Here is a 17,509-nt window from a genome sequence, read left to right on the forward strand (position 1 = left end):
TATTTTGATGTTAGCCCTGCAGTGTAGACGTGCCCTTGCTGTCCGTGTTGGCCGGACCTGCCATCAGTGTGTAGAACATTGTAATTGGCTCACCCCTCTCTCGAGCGCCCCCTGTTGGCTGAGGACATGTGTCAACAAGCTCCTCTGCTCTGATTGGCTCTGGGAGAGGAGGTGTGTTCTTGGTTGCCAGGGACCAAGCTTCTTTCCTACCCCCTTTGTAGCGACTTAGTGTTGTGAGGGGGGACACAGGCCTATCCACTCCTCTGGGTCCTGGCTCAGGGACCCCGTAAATAGCAGTTGCCTGCTAAGTGTCCTTACTATCCACGGCTACTCATTTCCTGGCCTGCTTGCGCAAGGACCTGCTTCATCCTTTCAGGGCTTTGAGATCAAGTCCTCACAGCACGCTGTCCAGGGTTCTGCAATTCACCATAGCCTGCCATGCCCGGTCTTCAGCCACCAGACCTGGGCTTCAGCTGGGTCTGCTATCAGCCTACGCTCTGAGCTGTCCAAGGTACCGCTGCCTTCCCAGTCAGTCCCTGGGTCTGCCTGGCTTGCGCTCCAAAAGGACCTGCCAGGGCCCTGGCCCAGCAGCTTCTGTAGACTGGCTTGCTGGGCCCTAATTGGCTGCAGTGGAAGCAGCCACTCTAGCTCACCTGGAGGACTTCTCCTCTGCTCTTTTCCCTGGGAGGGGGTATGGCAAGGTGTGACGAAGTGGGGATTGTGCTCGTGTAACCCACACACCTAGTGTGGTTACAGAGTCCTGCAAGTGGCACCTAGACCACAGCAACAGTTAAGATCAAGAGACCTCTACAGCAGGGGCTAGGAGCCAGCTGGCTTTTAGCTCAGAGGGTGGAGGCTCCTAGAGTCAGCTCCCGAGGTCCCAGGTTCAAATCCGCCTTGGTGGTGGCTACACTCGCTCTATTTGCTTTTTTATATGTGAGCTCTACTGTCCTGTAGGAGTCCTGTGTGTGCGTGCCTCAGTTTCCCTGGGCACTGCTCTACCATCTAGAGGGGGATGGGAATTGCAGGTGACTCTCAGAGAGCATGCAGCCCATCATATAGACAACGGTCCTTGGAACCTGAGTCTGGGAGGGGGTGTGTCCAGGCGACACCTTTTGCCGAGGAAGCTAGGCAAAGGAGGAGGTGGGGCTCCTCCCGACAGACTGGGAACTGTTGCTGAGGGTGTGGGGGTTTATTTTGGGGCGGGGCTTGGAGCAGGATGGGGGAAACAGGACTCAGGGCCCCTTCTCCCCTGGTCTGCTCCTGGTTCATGTGTTAACAAAAAGACTGAGGTGCACTGTATCCCTGTGAACCAATAAACCTTCTGTTCTCCCAGCTGGCTGCGAGTTTTATCCGACTGCAGATGGGGGTGCAAGGCCAGTGTCTCCCCACACCTCAGTGACACAGGGCCACATGCCTCCAGCAGGGGGCTTCGGGTTAGTCCACTCCATGACAAACATACACAGTAGAGTTGCCAGGTGTCCGGTTTTGAACCAGACAGTCCAGTATTTGAGCTTTCTGTTCAGGAAACAAATTGAGAAAATAGAAATGTCCGGTATTTTCTAAATAAGATGGAATGTAGATTGTGATGTAATGTCAAGCGTGTCCGGTATTTTTGTTAAAACCATCTGGTAACCCTGATACCCAGTGTTTTTCTTTTAAAAGGATAATCCAATGTTTCCAGCTGTTTCACAATACTTGCATTGTCATGTCTTTGTGGCTGGGACCATCCTCTGGAATTTTTTGTACAGCACCTAGCACAAGGAGGCACTGATCTGTTACTGAAGCTCCCACACAATTCTACAATCGTCGTAAGTAACAATCCCAAAATACCCAAAACACATTCTCAGAGCTGCAGAACAGTCGAGAGGCTCAGCAAAAATAAATGGCTTCTTTTCTGCTGTCCGTCATATTGATCCATAGTTAGAATCACATAAATGCGTACAAGGGGTATTATTAAAAAACAGTCGGCATTTGTCAGCAAATACCATGCAGCCATATTTCAGATAAATACAGCTTTCTACTTGTAATTGCAATACAAAATAACTGTAACAACAATAAACAGAGGGGCTTTCATTTGCAAACACTGACTTCTTAATGGCAAACCCTGTATTTTTTGCTCTTTTTAAACAAATGTGTGTGTTATTCACCTGGCAGATAGCAACAAGTTCTTCAGAACCACGCATGCAATCTAGAAGACACGGATTCCTTTAGAAATACATCCGTTCCTTAACACTTCCAGGAATATACACAGTGCTATGTTACAGGAAGATGTGCAGCATTAGGTCATGCGATAGAGGTCTCAAGTATACATCTGTGATCACTACCACATGCACCAGAAGCTCTATGCTATCTTTCTAAACCTAAATGCAACCCACCAACTGTGCAATGTTTTACATGGGGAACAAGTTCCTTCCTGATCCATCAGCAACCAGCTCATGCCCTGAAGCGTGTGACGGACTTATTTTAGCTCACACAGCTAAAAATATTGGTCATAAGGTTAGCCGGCCATTTCAAAAAAGAATCCAGATGCGGTATTTGACTGATTACCTAAGGCAAGGAAATCCACAAGCTGAACACACTCTGTGCAGACATTGAGAAGGTCTCCTTTCTATCAAGGAAACATATATTTCTATTCAGACAGGAGCTCTGAAGATGCAAAATTTTCACAGCAGAATTCGACAGTAAAACACTTTGGTCTCTATGCAAATCTTTAGACCTTTCCAGCCATCACAATTTGTAAAGCCAGTCCAATGGTCAGACATCAATTTTAAATCTGATCACTAAAAAAACTTACTGTGGTAAGATCAATTCACATAGTTGAGTAGGTTCTGAGGACTCTATTGTGTCAATTTCTTGTTTGTTTTTTCTGCTTTCTACATTTTCATATTAACTATAAACATTATGGGACCAGTCTAGTCTTTGCTGTCATTGCCCTCAATGAGCATTTACTACTGATTTCGAATGATGCAGAATCTATCCCCCAAGTTCTTAAGTCTACTAATACGATCAGCAAACATCGGGCTACCTGCTGCACAGAATGGTGACTTTTGGGACACATCATCATATGATACTAATTGAGCAAAGGAATGGATTTAAAATAAAGTAATAGTTGCCACAATGCAATGTGCCCATCACAGTATTTTTTTGCATTTTTCAATTCTATGAAATATGAAGAAGGTGGTTGTAGCTTTATGCGGGTTTTTTTTAATTAGTAGTGCTTTCTGAACAAAGCGTTACACACAGGGAAGACGACCATCCCAGAAAAATGAAATAAAAATTACAAAGGTGATTAATCCTGATGCTTCAAGGCCCCTGCTGGGGTCAGGAGGCATTCCTTCTCTTGTGGAACGGCAGTGCACAAACACCTGTAAATAGTGGGGCAATGGTTAGCCCCTCTCTCAACCACTGGTCACTGTCAGAGAGAGGTAAGATGTCAGATTAGCTGGAGCATGGGTCTATTCTTGCACAGCATTTAATCAGGGTGTGATCTGACATTTTATTCCATATTTTAGCTTCAGGCATGGTTGGTTTGGGTTTTTGTTTTGTTTTTTACTTCCCTTCTCCAGCCAAGTTGTAAAAACACTGAAGAATAAGGGTTTATGGAAGGGTTTAAAGAATGGAAGCACCGATTCGGCATGAGACTACAAAGTCAAGTCTAAGGATGTAATTTGGAGATGAAAAATGAAGGAGGTAAAACATTCCTCTTCAGCACCAACCTCTGCATCAACCCTTCCTGTATTGGGACCCCAGGTAGCACACACAAGCAATAGGGAAATGTCAGATAAACACAACTAACAGCATGACCCATGACTGTATGACTCAAAGGAGGAGGTGGGAACATACATCACCAGGCCAACAACATTTCTGTATTTAAAATTCAAGATGTGCGCTCCAACTCAGGCTTGCTAATTGATTACACAAGCAAAGGGTCAATACAAAGATCAATACAAGATGCTCTGTTGAAGCACAGATGGAATTGAACAGCAATGAAGCAGCAACTATTTCGGTAAAACATCCTAGACATTTGTATATTTACTGACAATCTAGTCTCCCGAGGCCCCCTGAGTCCACGAAAGATGATCAAAAAGCAATTCTCCATAGTTACAAAGAAGCAAACATTCCACTTGCTCCCAGAGGCTGTAGCCCTTTACGTAAGCAGAGCTTTAAATCAAGTTTTACTTCCCATATGAAACTTTCTCCTGCCCAGAGACCTCGGGCGTATTCCACTGTTGTGTTCTATGTTGTGCAGCCTGTAGCCAGTGCAAAGCGGGTGTCAAACCCTACCCAATCTGAGGCTATGTCTAGACTGCAAGCTTCTCGCGCAAGAAGCTTTTCTCAGAAGAGATCTTCCGCAAAAAGTTCTTGCACAAGAGTGCGGCCACACTGCAAAAGCGCATCGAAAAAGCGACACGCTTTTGCGAACAAGAGCGTCCAGACTGCATGGACATTGCTATGCACAGATTGACCACCTGGGCTTTTTCTTCTTTCCTCTTTTTGCAGAAAAAAGCCCTCTTCCATGTCCACACACACCTTTTTGCGAAAGCGCTCTTTCGCTAAAAGGTGTTCTCCCTCGTAGAATGAGGAATACCTACGTCAGAAAAGCCCAGCTGTTCTTTTGATTTTTTTGTGCAAAAAAGCGCTTGAGGTGTAGAAGCTCCGTGAGTTTTTTCGGAAAAACAGCTGTTTTTCCAAAAAAAAACCTCTGTAGTGTAGACATAGCCTGAATGGCAACTTTTTATACCCACTTTCTGTGGGTACGAATGACCGCACAAGATGCATGCAAGTTGCAAAGCAGAGGAGAATTTGGTCCAGTGCAAGCTCTCTAAGCCAGTCTGGCCTTGTTTGTGTGACTTTTTGATGGAGAGGACCTAATAAAACTGGCTGCAATTCATTCCGCTTATTAAAAATATGGAAAAAGCGAAAAAGTTGCCACGCTGGATCCGAAGTCCTTAGACTCTATGGCTGTGTCTACATTGGTGTGATCTTGTGCAAAAGTGGCCGCTTTTGTGCAAAAACTTGCTGCCTGTCTACACTGGCCACGAGTTCTTGCGCAAGAACAGTGATGTTCTAATGTGTGAAATCAGGGCTTCTTGCGCAAGAACTATGATGCTCCCGCTCAGTAATAAGCCAGTGTAGACAGGCAACATGAATTTCTTGCGCAAGAAAGCCCAATGGTTAAAGTGGCCATCAGAGCATTTTTGCGCAAGAGAGCATCTACACTGGCACGGATGCTCTTGCGCAAAAGCACATCTCTTGCGCAAAGGCACATGCCAGTGTAGATGCTCTCTTGCGTTAAAGAGTATTTGCGCAAGATCATGCCAATGTAGATGGAGCCTATGCCTCTTAGCCTAACAAGCTAGCTATTCTATTGTGGGCTTCCAAGCGTAGGTCACCTACCCTGCAGGGCAGGGAATATTTGGGCTTTTTTAAATGACCCAGCTGAAGCTCTCGCTTTGCTTAGAACGGACAATAAGAAACAGAAGAAGATCGGAAAACACAACGTGGGGAACACAAGCGAGGATTCCACCCTGAGGCCTATCAAGCAGGCTCAGAGAGCACCAAGATGGAAGATACCTATTGCATTGCCTGTCTCTCACCATATTGCAGGGCAGAATTGTTGCCCATGGGGGGTTTATTCCCTAGCCCCATCTAGAATGATGCAGGCTATGGAGACTCCCCCATTTTCCTTGACAGACTATCCCCACATCTTACAGTCAATCACCTGCCAAAACATACCTCTATACACCAAGGGGGCGTCCAGACAGCACCCTTCTGTCGAAACAAGCTACTCAGTGTGCACTACGTGAATTGCATAACTTATTCCGAGTCTAAATCGAAAGAGCTTATTTTGAAATTTGGCACTGTCTACACAGCGCCAAATTTCAAAATAAAGCATTATTCCAACAAATCCCTTAATCCTCCTGGAACAGGGTTACAGGGATGCCGGAATAGCACGGCCAGTCTTTCGGGAAAGAGTGGGCGCTTTTAAAGACACGGCGTTGCTATTTTGGGATACTTCCGGTATCCCGAAACAGCAACGCAGTCTAGATATACCCCAAGACACCACTTGTTTGAGACCCAGCTGGAGATCTTTATGGTTCCAGGAAATAAAGTCTTGTGCAGGCATAACCCATACACTTACTGGGTGTGGTTCATTGTCCCATGTAGTGGCACTTAGACCGCTAACAGAGAGAGAATGAGTTAGCTCTATAGCCTTAGCTGATAGCCAGCTGGCCACAAGCTCCAGAGGCTCATGCACTAAGCTCCAGACATCCCACGTTTGGTTCCATCAGGCCCTCAGCATGTCACTCCCCAAGCGAAGAGCGAACCCAGGGACACGCCTGTCATTTAGAAGGCTCCTTTCTGGAGATGGAGCCATGCTGGAGCCATAAGAGAAGCGGCACTCGAAGAACAAGCATGAGGCTGGAAGTTCAGTGGGTCCCAGTCCCAGATTCTAATTGTAGCTCTAACACAAAGCCTCTGTCTGTGGCCTTGGGCACGTCATTTAATGTGGCTGCCTCAGTTTCCCCATCTGGGGATGATGACGATGACCAGGGGTGGTGAGAGTTGGTGAATTCAAAGCATGGGAATGTGCTGTATAAACTAGAAGCATCATTCAAATCCCCACAGCTTAAGGGGGTCTGACCCAAAACAAAGCCGAGCTCCCAGATGTGTCTTGCTGGGGGTTCATTCCCTTTGGTTTGGTTTCTAAACCTAGAGATCGAGGTGAACGTCAGCTGGTGCATCCCGGGGTGCCGCTCTGGCAGAAGGGAGATACACCCAGCTGGGGCTCTCGGCTGCAGTAGGAGGTGTGACGCACTCCCAGTGGGGCTCCCTGCTAAACAGTAGGCAGGCCGGTGAAAGAGATTCTGGGACTGCCCCAACCCCGACTCCTCTGCAGGGTGCCACTTGGGGGAGGGGCTCCTGAGATTCATAGGGGGACCCTGCTTACTGGTCCCCTTCCCCTCAGGGAGCGAGAGCAAAGCACAGGGGAAGGGAGGGGAGGGGAGTGAGTGACTCACATTGCGAGCTTCCCTCTGGCTCTGAGAAGGGTACAGCAAGCAGCTTCCAAGTACAAATACTGGGAAAGGGGGCAAGCCCCCCCATCCTCTAAATAGTGCCCTGACCTCCCATCTGCATCCACACATACCCCACCCCCTGCCCTGAGCCCCTCCTCACACCCCCGCCCCCTGCCCTGAGCTCCTCCTCACGTCCCCAACCCTGACTCCTGCACTCCCCCCCCAACTCCCAGCCCCCTGCCCTGAGCCCCTCTTTATACCCCCAGCTTCCTGCCCTAAGCCCCTCCTTACATACCTCAACCCAGTGAACACATATAAAATTGACAAATCAGATTTTAGAACAGAGAGGAGAGGTAAGGGGGGGAAGGTTAGTGTCTATGAGATAACGATATTAGGGGTGATAATTACCCATTACAAAGATAGCTTCCCCAATTATCACCCCTAATATCATTATCTCATAGACACTAACTTCATCCTCCCACCCCCGTTCTAAAATCTGATTTGTCAATTTTATATGTGTTCTGATTTTTTGATTGTATCCCTTTGGTATATATGGTCAGACTCATGTCAATTTTCTTCCACAATTTGATCTGAGGAAGTGGGTCTGGCCCACGAAAGCTAATCACCTAATAAACCATCTTGTTAGTCTTTAAAGCGCTGCATAGTCCTGTCTTTTGTTTCAGCTACACCAGACTAACACGGCTGCATCTCTATTACTTACATTTCTCACAGGTATTGTTGTGTCACAACCCCGTCACTGTGTATAATACAACAGTAACTGTAAGAAATGTAAGTTACTTTCACCTCTTCCTATATCCCACCACATGCAGCGTTGCAGTCCCGCTCGTTCTGCAACTCTGATTCAGTCCGCCGCTGGAGGATCTCTCTCGCTGGAGTTTTCACAAGACCATTCGTTTGTATTCACAGGTGAACAAAGGAAGCACTTTACCTCGGCAGGACGGCAGTGGAAAATCCCAGGAGGCACTGTTCTCCGAACTGGCATGGCAAGTGAGCAACGCATGTCCCTCCAAAAAGAAGCCAGGATTGCAGCTGTACCTCACTTTGTCTCCAATGCTGAACGTCGTCCCTTGCTGGATCCCATTCTGGAGTCTTCCCGGATTGCCACAGGTATGACTCGGTAAAACTGCCAGAGAGAAAATTGTTCCCGGTTAAACAGAGACAGCACAGCCCTCTGTCTCCGTCCAGTGAAGACACCCTCCTCATTTTGCCCTGTGTTTTTACAGCAAGATTCATCTTATCACATACAGACCCCGATGATTTAATTCAATAAATGCAATGTCTGATCTGCACCATTCCAGTGCCAAAGCAAACGTATCACTTCAAATGCAAAAAAATAAGCACCCTGCCCATAGGATTTATCATATTGATCAGTCCCTGGGTAAAAAAGTCTAGTATGTGACCTTCCCTACTGAGGATACTTCACAAAAGGTAACCTCTCTGAGGAACTCACCCAAACCATAGTGCCAGGCTCTGCACAGGGGAAGCAAATTGCTTCCTGACTCCTACAAGGAATCAAGATATTTTCACCACCTATTTTTGGTATTTTCAGTGTGCAAATCTCCACAGACCATGTTTGATGCAGGAACTCAATGGTTGCATCTAGACTGGCAAGTTTTTCCGCAAAACCAACTGCTTTTGCGGAAAAACTCACCAGCTGTCTACACTGGCCTCTTGAATTTGCGCAAGAACACTGACGATCTAATGTAAGATTGTCAGTGTTCTTGCGCAAATACTATGCTGCTCCCGCTCAGAGATAAGCCCTCTTGCGCAAATGCTTTTGCGCAAGAGGGCCAGTGTAGACAGGTAAAAACTGTTTTGCGCAAAAAAGCCCCGATGGCGAAAATGGAGATCGGGGCTTTCTTGTGCAAAACCGCGTCTAGATTGGCATGGACGCTTTTCCACAAAAAGTGCTTTTGTGCAAAAGCGTCCGTGGCAGTCTAGATGCTCTTTTCCGCAAATGCTTTTAACGGAAAAACTTTTCTGTTAAAAGCATTTGCGGAAAATCAGGCCAGTCTAGACACAGCCAAAGGCGTTCAACAGATGGGGCACAAAATCTTTTGCAATGCAGGTGGAATTGTGTTAGACGTGGTGTGATCTACCATATATTTTAGATTGAGGACTGATTGAGGACTCCTCCTAAATGGTATGAGCTAGGACCACCACATTGGGTACACAGCTTCTTCTTATCCTAACTTAAAGCAACGCAAGGGTTTGGGTGGGCCAGGAAAACAGGATGTGCCTGGAATGGGATTGCTTCTCATAAAACCAGGCAGCAAAGAGACAGAATCACCAAAGCAAGTATAGTCCTCAAAATCAACATAACTGAGCAAATGTTGAAAGAGACTGACCCAAGATGAGCCAGAAAAATAGGATAAACCTGGAATAGGATTGCTTCTCGATAAATCTTACTGAAAATAAAGGTAAATCAGAGAAATTTGGAGTGATGCTCTATTTTGCCACTATCAGGCAATGCCAGATAAATCTGCCAGTGCTATATAAAATGGCACAGTCTGGCATTAGCAATTATTTAAGACAAAACAACCCATATTAGCAGCAATTTTGGTTTCACATATATGGCTAGATTCTCAACTAATGTAAAGTAGCAAATCCTCCAATGAAGGCAATAGAGTGATACTAATTGACATCAACTAAGGATCTGGCCCATAATATCCGATTTTAAAGCATAGCAGATGGCACGAGCTGCTGAAATGGCAATAACTCTTATAATTTTCCATCACTGCTTCTGGACAGCAAGCTAGAGAATTAGTATCAAACTCTACGGGTTCCCATAAAACCCTCCAAAATATCATGTGTATTTAGCTGTAGGGCCCCTCTACTATAGGGGCCTCTGTGCTTTCCTGGGAGTGTTCCTGTTGGGGAAATCCTTTATGCTACAATCTAGCCTTAGGCCAGGTCTACCCTGGGAGAGAAATTCGATTTAAGATACGCAACTCCAGCTACGAGAACAGTGTAGCTGGAGTCAATGTACCTTAAATTGAGTTTCTCCAGTGGCCCCACAGTGAGAGGTCAGAAATTCTCCCGTCAAATTCCATTATGCCTTCCGACCCCATGGAGTACTGGAGTAGACAGGGGCACCATCAGCATTCTATTTAGCGGGTCCTTACTAGTCCTGCTAAATCAAAACCCAGAACACTGATCTCTGGAGTGTCGATCTCCAGGTAAACATAGATAAGACCTTAGAGATTTCAGCTCCCATGAGGCATTGGAAGAAAAAAAAAAGGAGGAGAGACTTCCTGGCAGTGCAGAAAGAGCAGGTGGAGGGCTTCACTTTGGAAAGAGGAACCCAGCGGCTGGTGTGGAGCTTTGTCCAGACCAGGACCTGCTGCTGAGAGCCTGCTGGGGTTTCATTGAGCTGGGATCTTCAGGAGTGGTTGGTGGCTTTCCCTGCCTGTAGAGGCGAAGGAACTGAGAGTTAACGCCCACCAGCACTTGCAAAAGAAGCAGAGAGACTGAGCCTGAGGAGAGGCAGAGTGATCAGCCCACTGAACCAGGACCCAGAGCTGTGGGCCCAACACCCATCTTCAGAGGGGCTGTGCAGCTTGTCTTCAGCTGCAGATCTCCAAGCGCACCCATGAGGACACGGACGTGCAGAGGAGCACACGCTGCAGAGTAGGTAAATGGTGGCTGTGCAAATGAGAGGTAGACGACTTTCATTTCTTATTGCATCCTATATAGGTTATTTGATTCTACTAAATTGCACTCTGCAGAGTTAAATTGATAATGATCTTCAATCTTAGTCTATTAAACCTTGCTCAAGTTGCTAAGTAAAGGCGTGTTAAGTCTCATTTAAGTACATTGGACGGATATTATTTATAATTGGTATTTTTGAGTGAGATCCATGCCACAGACTATTATTAGAATGGGTTTATTCCCAGAGCTATCCTAGGCACACCATATACTGTATACAGGGGCCAGCCAGGTGGACACACCACCAGTTTTGAATTCCTTTAGAAGTAAGGCACTGCAGCAAAAGGGGTGGATAGAGGATTCCCTCCTATCCAACATCACCACGGGGATACTCGCGATCTTCTTCAATATCAACATCAGGTACCTAGGTACACAGAGGTGCGTTACCTGCTCCCCAGGAACCCAGGGAAGAAAGAGGGGGTTGTCACGCATCCCGCCCAACCGCTGTTCTTTGAAAGTTGGCTTATGAATATGAGCATGAATAACTCAAAGATGCTTTGTGCAAAACTGGTCATGTAACATATCGATTTTACAGTTACAGTCTGCTGAATCTGTATATCCTATTTTTGTGCATGTACCATTCCTGCATGTGATGTTAGAAATATGAAATGTGGATCGGTTTATAATTCTAAATGTGCTAATGAAGGTCAGTAATTCTGTCCCTGAAATTTAATGGCTTGGTGATCAAATCAACGACCTGTGAATACTCTTTTTTGTCCTGTAAAATCAAACTGTGATTGGTTCTAAAAAAACATGTGAACGTGCCACCTGGTACAGGAATCCATCTTGAACCTGGTATTTTTCCATGGGATTGTGGGATACCAAACAAAGGATTCCCGCCATGGGGAAAAGTCTACTTAAACAATGGGAAACAATCAGCCTTTGTCTTCAGCTGGTTTTTGAAACTGCCTGGCCCACCCCAAGAGGATACTTGCAAAATTCTAAAAAGTTGTAGCCCCAAACCAGGTCTTACTTGATGTTTTTACCTGAGATAAGAACAGCTGTTTAAGATAACAATTTACATGTAACTCGTTTCTTAGTAGATTAGAACTAGCTAAGCATTTTTGGCTTGATTTTAATTTAGTAACTTACTTTGATCTGACTGTTTTCATTTGCAACCTCTTAAATCCTACTTTTTTACTTAATAAAAACATTTTTGTTTATTACCAAGCCCAGTGTAAATAATTGCTACCTGCAAAAGGGGGGGGGGGGAGGTTGAGGCAGAAGGGCAACCATTGTGCATATCTCTCTTTCATTAATAACAAGGGCTGACCTTAAGGGCTTTCTCTGTATAAAACTTCTGCACAGGGTAAGATGGGTTTATATTTGGGGATTTGGTCCCTTTTTGTATTTGGTTTCCCAGTGCTGAGTCCTTATAGCTGAGTACTCTTGGAGCTGAAAGGGTTCAGTATCTGTATTGTTCCGCAGAGGGACAGTAAACCCAGCTCTGAGCCTCTGCTGGGGGAGACAAAAGGACCTGACTGAGCAGTACAGGACAGCGGAGAGCCCCAGAGAGAAGGAAAACTGTCATCAGTGGCATGATCAGCACACCAGGGAACAACTTTAAGGGGACTTCTGTGATTCAACCCATCACAGGAGTGACAAAGGTTTGTAGGGCCTGACGCAAGTGAAGGCAACGGAACAACTACTACTGGCATATTCGGCTTTAATTCAGGACCTTACATATCACCCCCCTTTCTCAGCAATGAAACATGGAAGGAAACCTAATAAAGAAGGGTTTCTGTTTCAGAGCTGATTTCGTGTTTACTGCACATCCAGGAATTTCGTCAAGGGCATGCACATCAAAGGACGAATTCCTGAGAGCACACGGTTGTTTAGTCAGAGATCCTGCCAAGGAGAAGAGCAAGAGTAACACAAAAATGAGATGCTAAGCGTACACAGGATGCAGCAGAGGAAAACGCTGCGAGAGCCGTGCACAGCCAGGTGAAATGAAGTAAACATGCATAGCTACATATTTAGCCACTGTAACTGGCATACGGGGCTACAGCCTTGCCACAGTAAAATACTTTGGAAAGGCGGCTCGGTTTTATGCTGTGCCATGCATAGAAAGTCAAACCCAGCTGGCAGAATCTTCATCAAATCACTTTAAACCTCAGCGCGCCTAAACCAGTCAAGATACTGCCGGACGGGGTTCTGTGCCTCCATCTGTAAATGGACACCATCCCTTCTGGTAAAGATGAGGCAAGACTTGACTGTAATGAATATAAAGGGGATTCTTTTACTAAGGCTGCTGGACAAACAGACAAAGTGACTGACCGACCCTGCAGTTCGGTCGCCCTATTGTTCCCAGATTAAACAGAGCCTGAGTTGCGGAGGGATCCATTAATTCAGATGGAAGATGTGTCTCAATCTTCATGAGACTGTTTTAAAAACCTCAGTGCTGCTCCTGTTTTTCCTCATGCCCTTTCTCCATCTTGCCTATTTAAATGATACATTCTTTGGGAAATGGACAGTGTCTTACTAGATGTCTGTACAGCACAAAACACAGTACAACTCTGATTTCAATTGGGACTTCTCTAATACAATACTACTACTTCCAGTAATAATAACTGCAATGTGCCTCAGTTCTCCCTCCCCCCCAAAGGGCCACTTCGATACCAAGGGGATGCACACCTGTGCTAAAACCCAGATAGGGGGGAAAGCATAGAAGATGATGCTTATGAGACTTTGAAAAGTATTTAGAATTAAGCACTATACATTAAAGGCATGCCTATAGAGCAGGGCTAAAGCCGAAATAAGCTATGCAACTTGAGCTACATCAATGGCATAGGTGAAGTCAAAATTGCTTATTTTGGCTTTTGGTGCTGTCTGCACAGCAGGAAGTCCAAGAACGAGCGCTCTTCCTCCGACCTCCTCGTACAATGAGGGTTACAGGAGTCGGAATAAGAAGTCCTCCAGCTCGACATTATTTTGACATTATGTCGAAATAACCGCTTGTGTGTAGACGCGCATTATTATTTCTGAATAACGTCCGTTACTCAAAAATAACACTGTTGTGTAGAGACAGCCTAGAAGTGCCTTTGTACAGTACCCTAACAGGCATTCACCAACAACTATGACAGACACATGAAACAACTGTGTTGTTACTAACTATGTTAGAAGGGAATTCATAGGTGGCAGTGGAATATTCTTAAATATTTCGAATTTGGGTTTAGTTGTGCTGGTGCAGAGAAGGAAGTAAATCTGCCCCAAGATAAGGCTCCTACAGACTACTTTCTCCAGGAAAAAGGGGAAAGTCAAGGGCCAAAATGTGACTCTTACAATCTCATTCTGCTTTCTGCCCTGGTCTGTGCAGCCCATGCTGCTTCTAACTAGGGCTGCACTGTCAGGTGGCAATATACACCTTTAACCTGCAGAGTATAATAAAAAAATCCTTTGAGGGGCACGTGCCCCCTAATGCCATGGGTAGGAGCAGCAAAGTGCCAGCCAGCAAGCAGCTGACAGGGTGACCAGTGGCAGAAGGGGGGGACTGGTATCCACAGCAAGGGTCCAAACCCCTCCCTGCACTCCAGGGCACTGGCAGGAGAAGCCGAGCAAAACCGCCCCAGCTCTCTCGGCGTGTTACTTGGGAGAGGGGCAGAATCGCTCCTGCACTCACCAGGAGGAAACGGAGTAAAAGGGCTGGGGGAGCAGACTGAGTTGGGGCCGCATTGCTTCACTTGCCCCACTGCTGCCAGGGAATGCAGGAGTGGGGGACCCCCCCCCCAATGCCTGCGGCAGATCTCCAGCCCCGCTAATCCCCTGGGTCACATTGCTCAGGGCAGAGGTTGGGGGAACAGGCAGGGTGGGGCAGGAACAAGGTCAGGGAAGAGGAAGGATGGGGCGGAGCAGGGGCAGAGAAAGGAAGGGTCGGAGGTGAGCTGTCTTGGCCCCTCCCTGTATTATGGGGGCCAACGTCTCCCTTACCAGTCACCCCTGCTTCCTGGTGCCCCATTCGGTTCATTCCAACTGCAACACAAGTAAACCCTTGCCTTCGAGTACGGCATATGAGTTCCAGGGCCCAGGCCCACCGAACCGCTGCTGAGCCAATGAATTTGTTTCTATTCCAGAATTTCTTAGAGGAGATGTTATTCCTCACGCAGGGCTGTAACTAACAGCCAGCCACTTTGATTGCCCGGCATCTGTATTGGTTCCCCAGATGCCACCCCGAGTTGTATTATCAAAGTATTATCAAAATCCTGCCCCTTTACCAATTCCACCCGAGATTGGCAGCATGGATTTTTTTCTCCCCACAAAAACTGTGTCCCTACCAATCAACGTCATATTTTCCTGTGACAGTATGGAGATGAATGTAGCCGGAGACGAGATGGATGCATCTGAATTAAAGGCCCTGGCTTTTGTTGGTTGGCTCTCACTAAAAATCTGTTTCTCTGCATGGCAGTTCGGTTTATTTACCTTGGTTTTAACCCCGTGTCAAGCTGTAGCCTTTTTTGCTGTGGAAGAGGGGGGTGGGGATTTAATTTATTTTTATTACCACAAGATTTACCCAGCGTTGCTCGGCTCCTTCAGGGCAGAGACTTGGGGATATGGGGGGAAGAAAGGGTGCAGGATTCAGGGTGAAGAGTGGGGGTGGAGGAGTCAGGGCAGGGCCTTGGACATCTGGAGTGACAGGGGGCTGGAGATATGGGGGGTGCAGGAATCAGGGTGGGGGTAGCAGCAGCTGGCACTGCTCCCTGGGACTGGCCTAGGGCAGCAGAGGCCACATTGCCTGGGGGGTGGCATTGTTCCCTGGGGCTGGCCCAAGGAGTGCATCATGCCTGGCCACCAGCCTCTCTCCACGGAGGTGGTCCAGGGTTCCACGCTGCCTGGATGCCGGCCTTACACCCCGGGGCCAGCCCAGTACGATGGGAGCCGTGCTGCACAGCCGCCGATGTGGCTCCTCAGGGGTTAGCCACAATCGAAACAGACCAAAGGGGCAGAAAGCGGATGCGATTCGTACGTACAAGTGGGGAAGCAGCAGAGCCAAGAGCAGAAACCAACTCACCTCAATCCCACTGCAGCACTCGATCCTCCTCTATGGCCCTGCCTCTCCGACTCAGCTCAGTCATTGCTTAAGGCAGGGCGAGGCAAGAGGCCAGGTCTGGCCCACCCTGCACTTGCATCTGGCCTACGGCAGCTCCCTAACGCATTGCCTGGGAGCCCCCAGGGATGCTTGAGCTCTTTCAACACCTGCTATTTAAAGGCTCCACCCCTCCCACCCGAGGTCCCGCCCCTTCTGCCTGAGGCCCCACCCCTGCCCCCCACCTGAGGCCCTGCCCCTTCAGGGGCAGCCCACAACTACCTCAAAAATTTGCGAAGTGCCCTCCCCTCTTTTAAAAATGATTGCCCATCCCTGGCTTAGGGAATACACTGTGACACAGTGGGAGATGAAGGGCTGTGAGTGATAGCTGGTCACTTGCCAGGATTAGCTCGGTACACCCCCCATAATCGTTTCCTCCCACAGCGGGGGTCTCATACACTGATGCACCCCGGTCCTTCTAGCTGCCACCCTGTGGCACAGAATGCTCTGGTATCCTAGCGGTTCGATATTTTGGTGTCATTTGGGCTGCTGAGCTTGGCCTGTAAGTGCGGCATAGTGAGGGCAGCCTCATGGTGGTTTCTTCTGGCCTTCAACTCTACAATTTATCTCATATGAGGAGAACAATCATCTGCCAAGGAAAAGGTATTAAACTTCACGTAAGAAAATGGTCAGCCAGGCCTTACCCTCCGATTTTAATTCCCTCCAGCCTGCCTAGAACTCTCCAGCACATCCCTCAGTCCCCTGGTCCTCCAGAAACAAATTGCAAGTTAACTTGTACATACCTGCAGCTCCCCAGCTCTGACCCCTTCCTTGGCTTCCTCCCTCATCCTGCCTTTCCATTCAAGCGCTGTTGTCCTCATCTCCAGGCATTCATGCTGGTCTCCGCACCCCTCTCTCCATCTACACGCCTGCCCTCGCTTCCCTCCCCCTCCTCACACACTTCTCCCGTCGCTCTCTCCCCCCCGCCACCGCTCTTCCTCCCCTCAGCTTTGTGCCCATTTGCACATTGTCTCATTCTCCTGGAACATCCTTTCCGATCCTACGCACCACGGGCCCTGCATTCCCATCTTCAAAGACCCCCTTACGCCCACTTCCTGGGCACAGCCAGCGTCCGCTAAATTTATCCCCACCCCAGGACCATAGGCCCCAATCCAGGAAGACTCCCCTCGGTCCCATGCCGCACAAGGTCTGAAATGGAGCTAGAGGTTTGGAAGGGGCCAGAAGAGTACTGAGCGCTGGCCGCTGCCAGCCCCGGGCAGTCTTTGCTAGAGTTCCTTCTCATTTCATTTCCTCAGAGACAACCCCCCTCAAATCCCTTCACCGTTTTCACTCCTTTTGGGTGCCACTCCCTGTTCATTGTTATGCTCCATTGTTTTCAACAGGCTCCACTTGGCTCTCACCGTTCATCCATTATTAATTCATTCATAGGTTTGAAGTCATTAGCTATGACTCGGTGCATCTTTGGACAGAATCCCACCGGCCGGGCACATTCTGGCCAACTATACCAGACTTTCCTAAAACGCCTCCCTCCCCAGCTCCCTTCATCAGCCCCCCCCCAAAAACACACACCCCAAGATTCTTCCCAGCCTGTGAAACAATTGAGCTATTGCACCATTTCAGGTAGCTTCAAACACTAGTCATAACAAAGTACTTATTAGCGATTCAAATTCAATATCTTTGCTGGCTCCTACTCAGATTAATCTACAAACCTCTTCTT

The 17,509-nt window shown here is 47.6% G+C and overlaps 1 protein-coding gene across 1 annotated transcript in view; it reads right to left on the reverse strand.

Annotated features, from left to right (window-relative positions):
• The window catches only part of CSMD2 (CUB and Sushi multiple domains 2), a 734,622-nt gene that overhangs the window by 513,415 nt on the left and 203,698 nt on the right, over positions 1-17,509 (reverse strand). The window contains exon 4 of the mRNA XM_014578911.4: positions 7,972-8,166. Within this exon, the coding sequence (XP_014434397.4) occupies positions 7,972-8,166 (195 nt within the window). The remainder of the gene's footprint in view (positions 1-7,971; positions 8,167-17,509) is intronic.

Source organism: Pelodiscus sinensis, chromosome 26 (assembly GCF_052426305.1).
Source record: "Pelodiscus sinensis isolate ZL-2025 chromosome 26, ASM5242630v1, whole genome shotgun sequence".
NCBI lineage: Eukaryota > Metazoa > Chordata > Testudines > Trionychidae > Pelodiscus > Pelodiscus sinensis.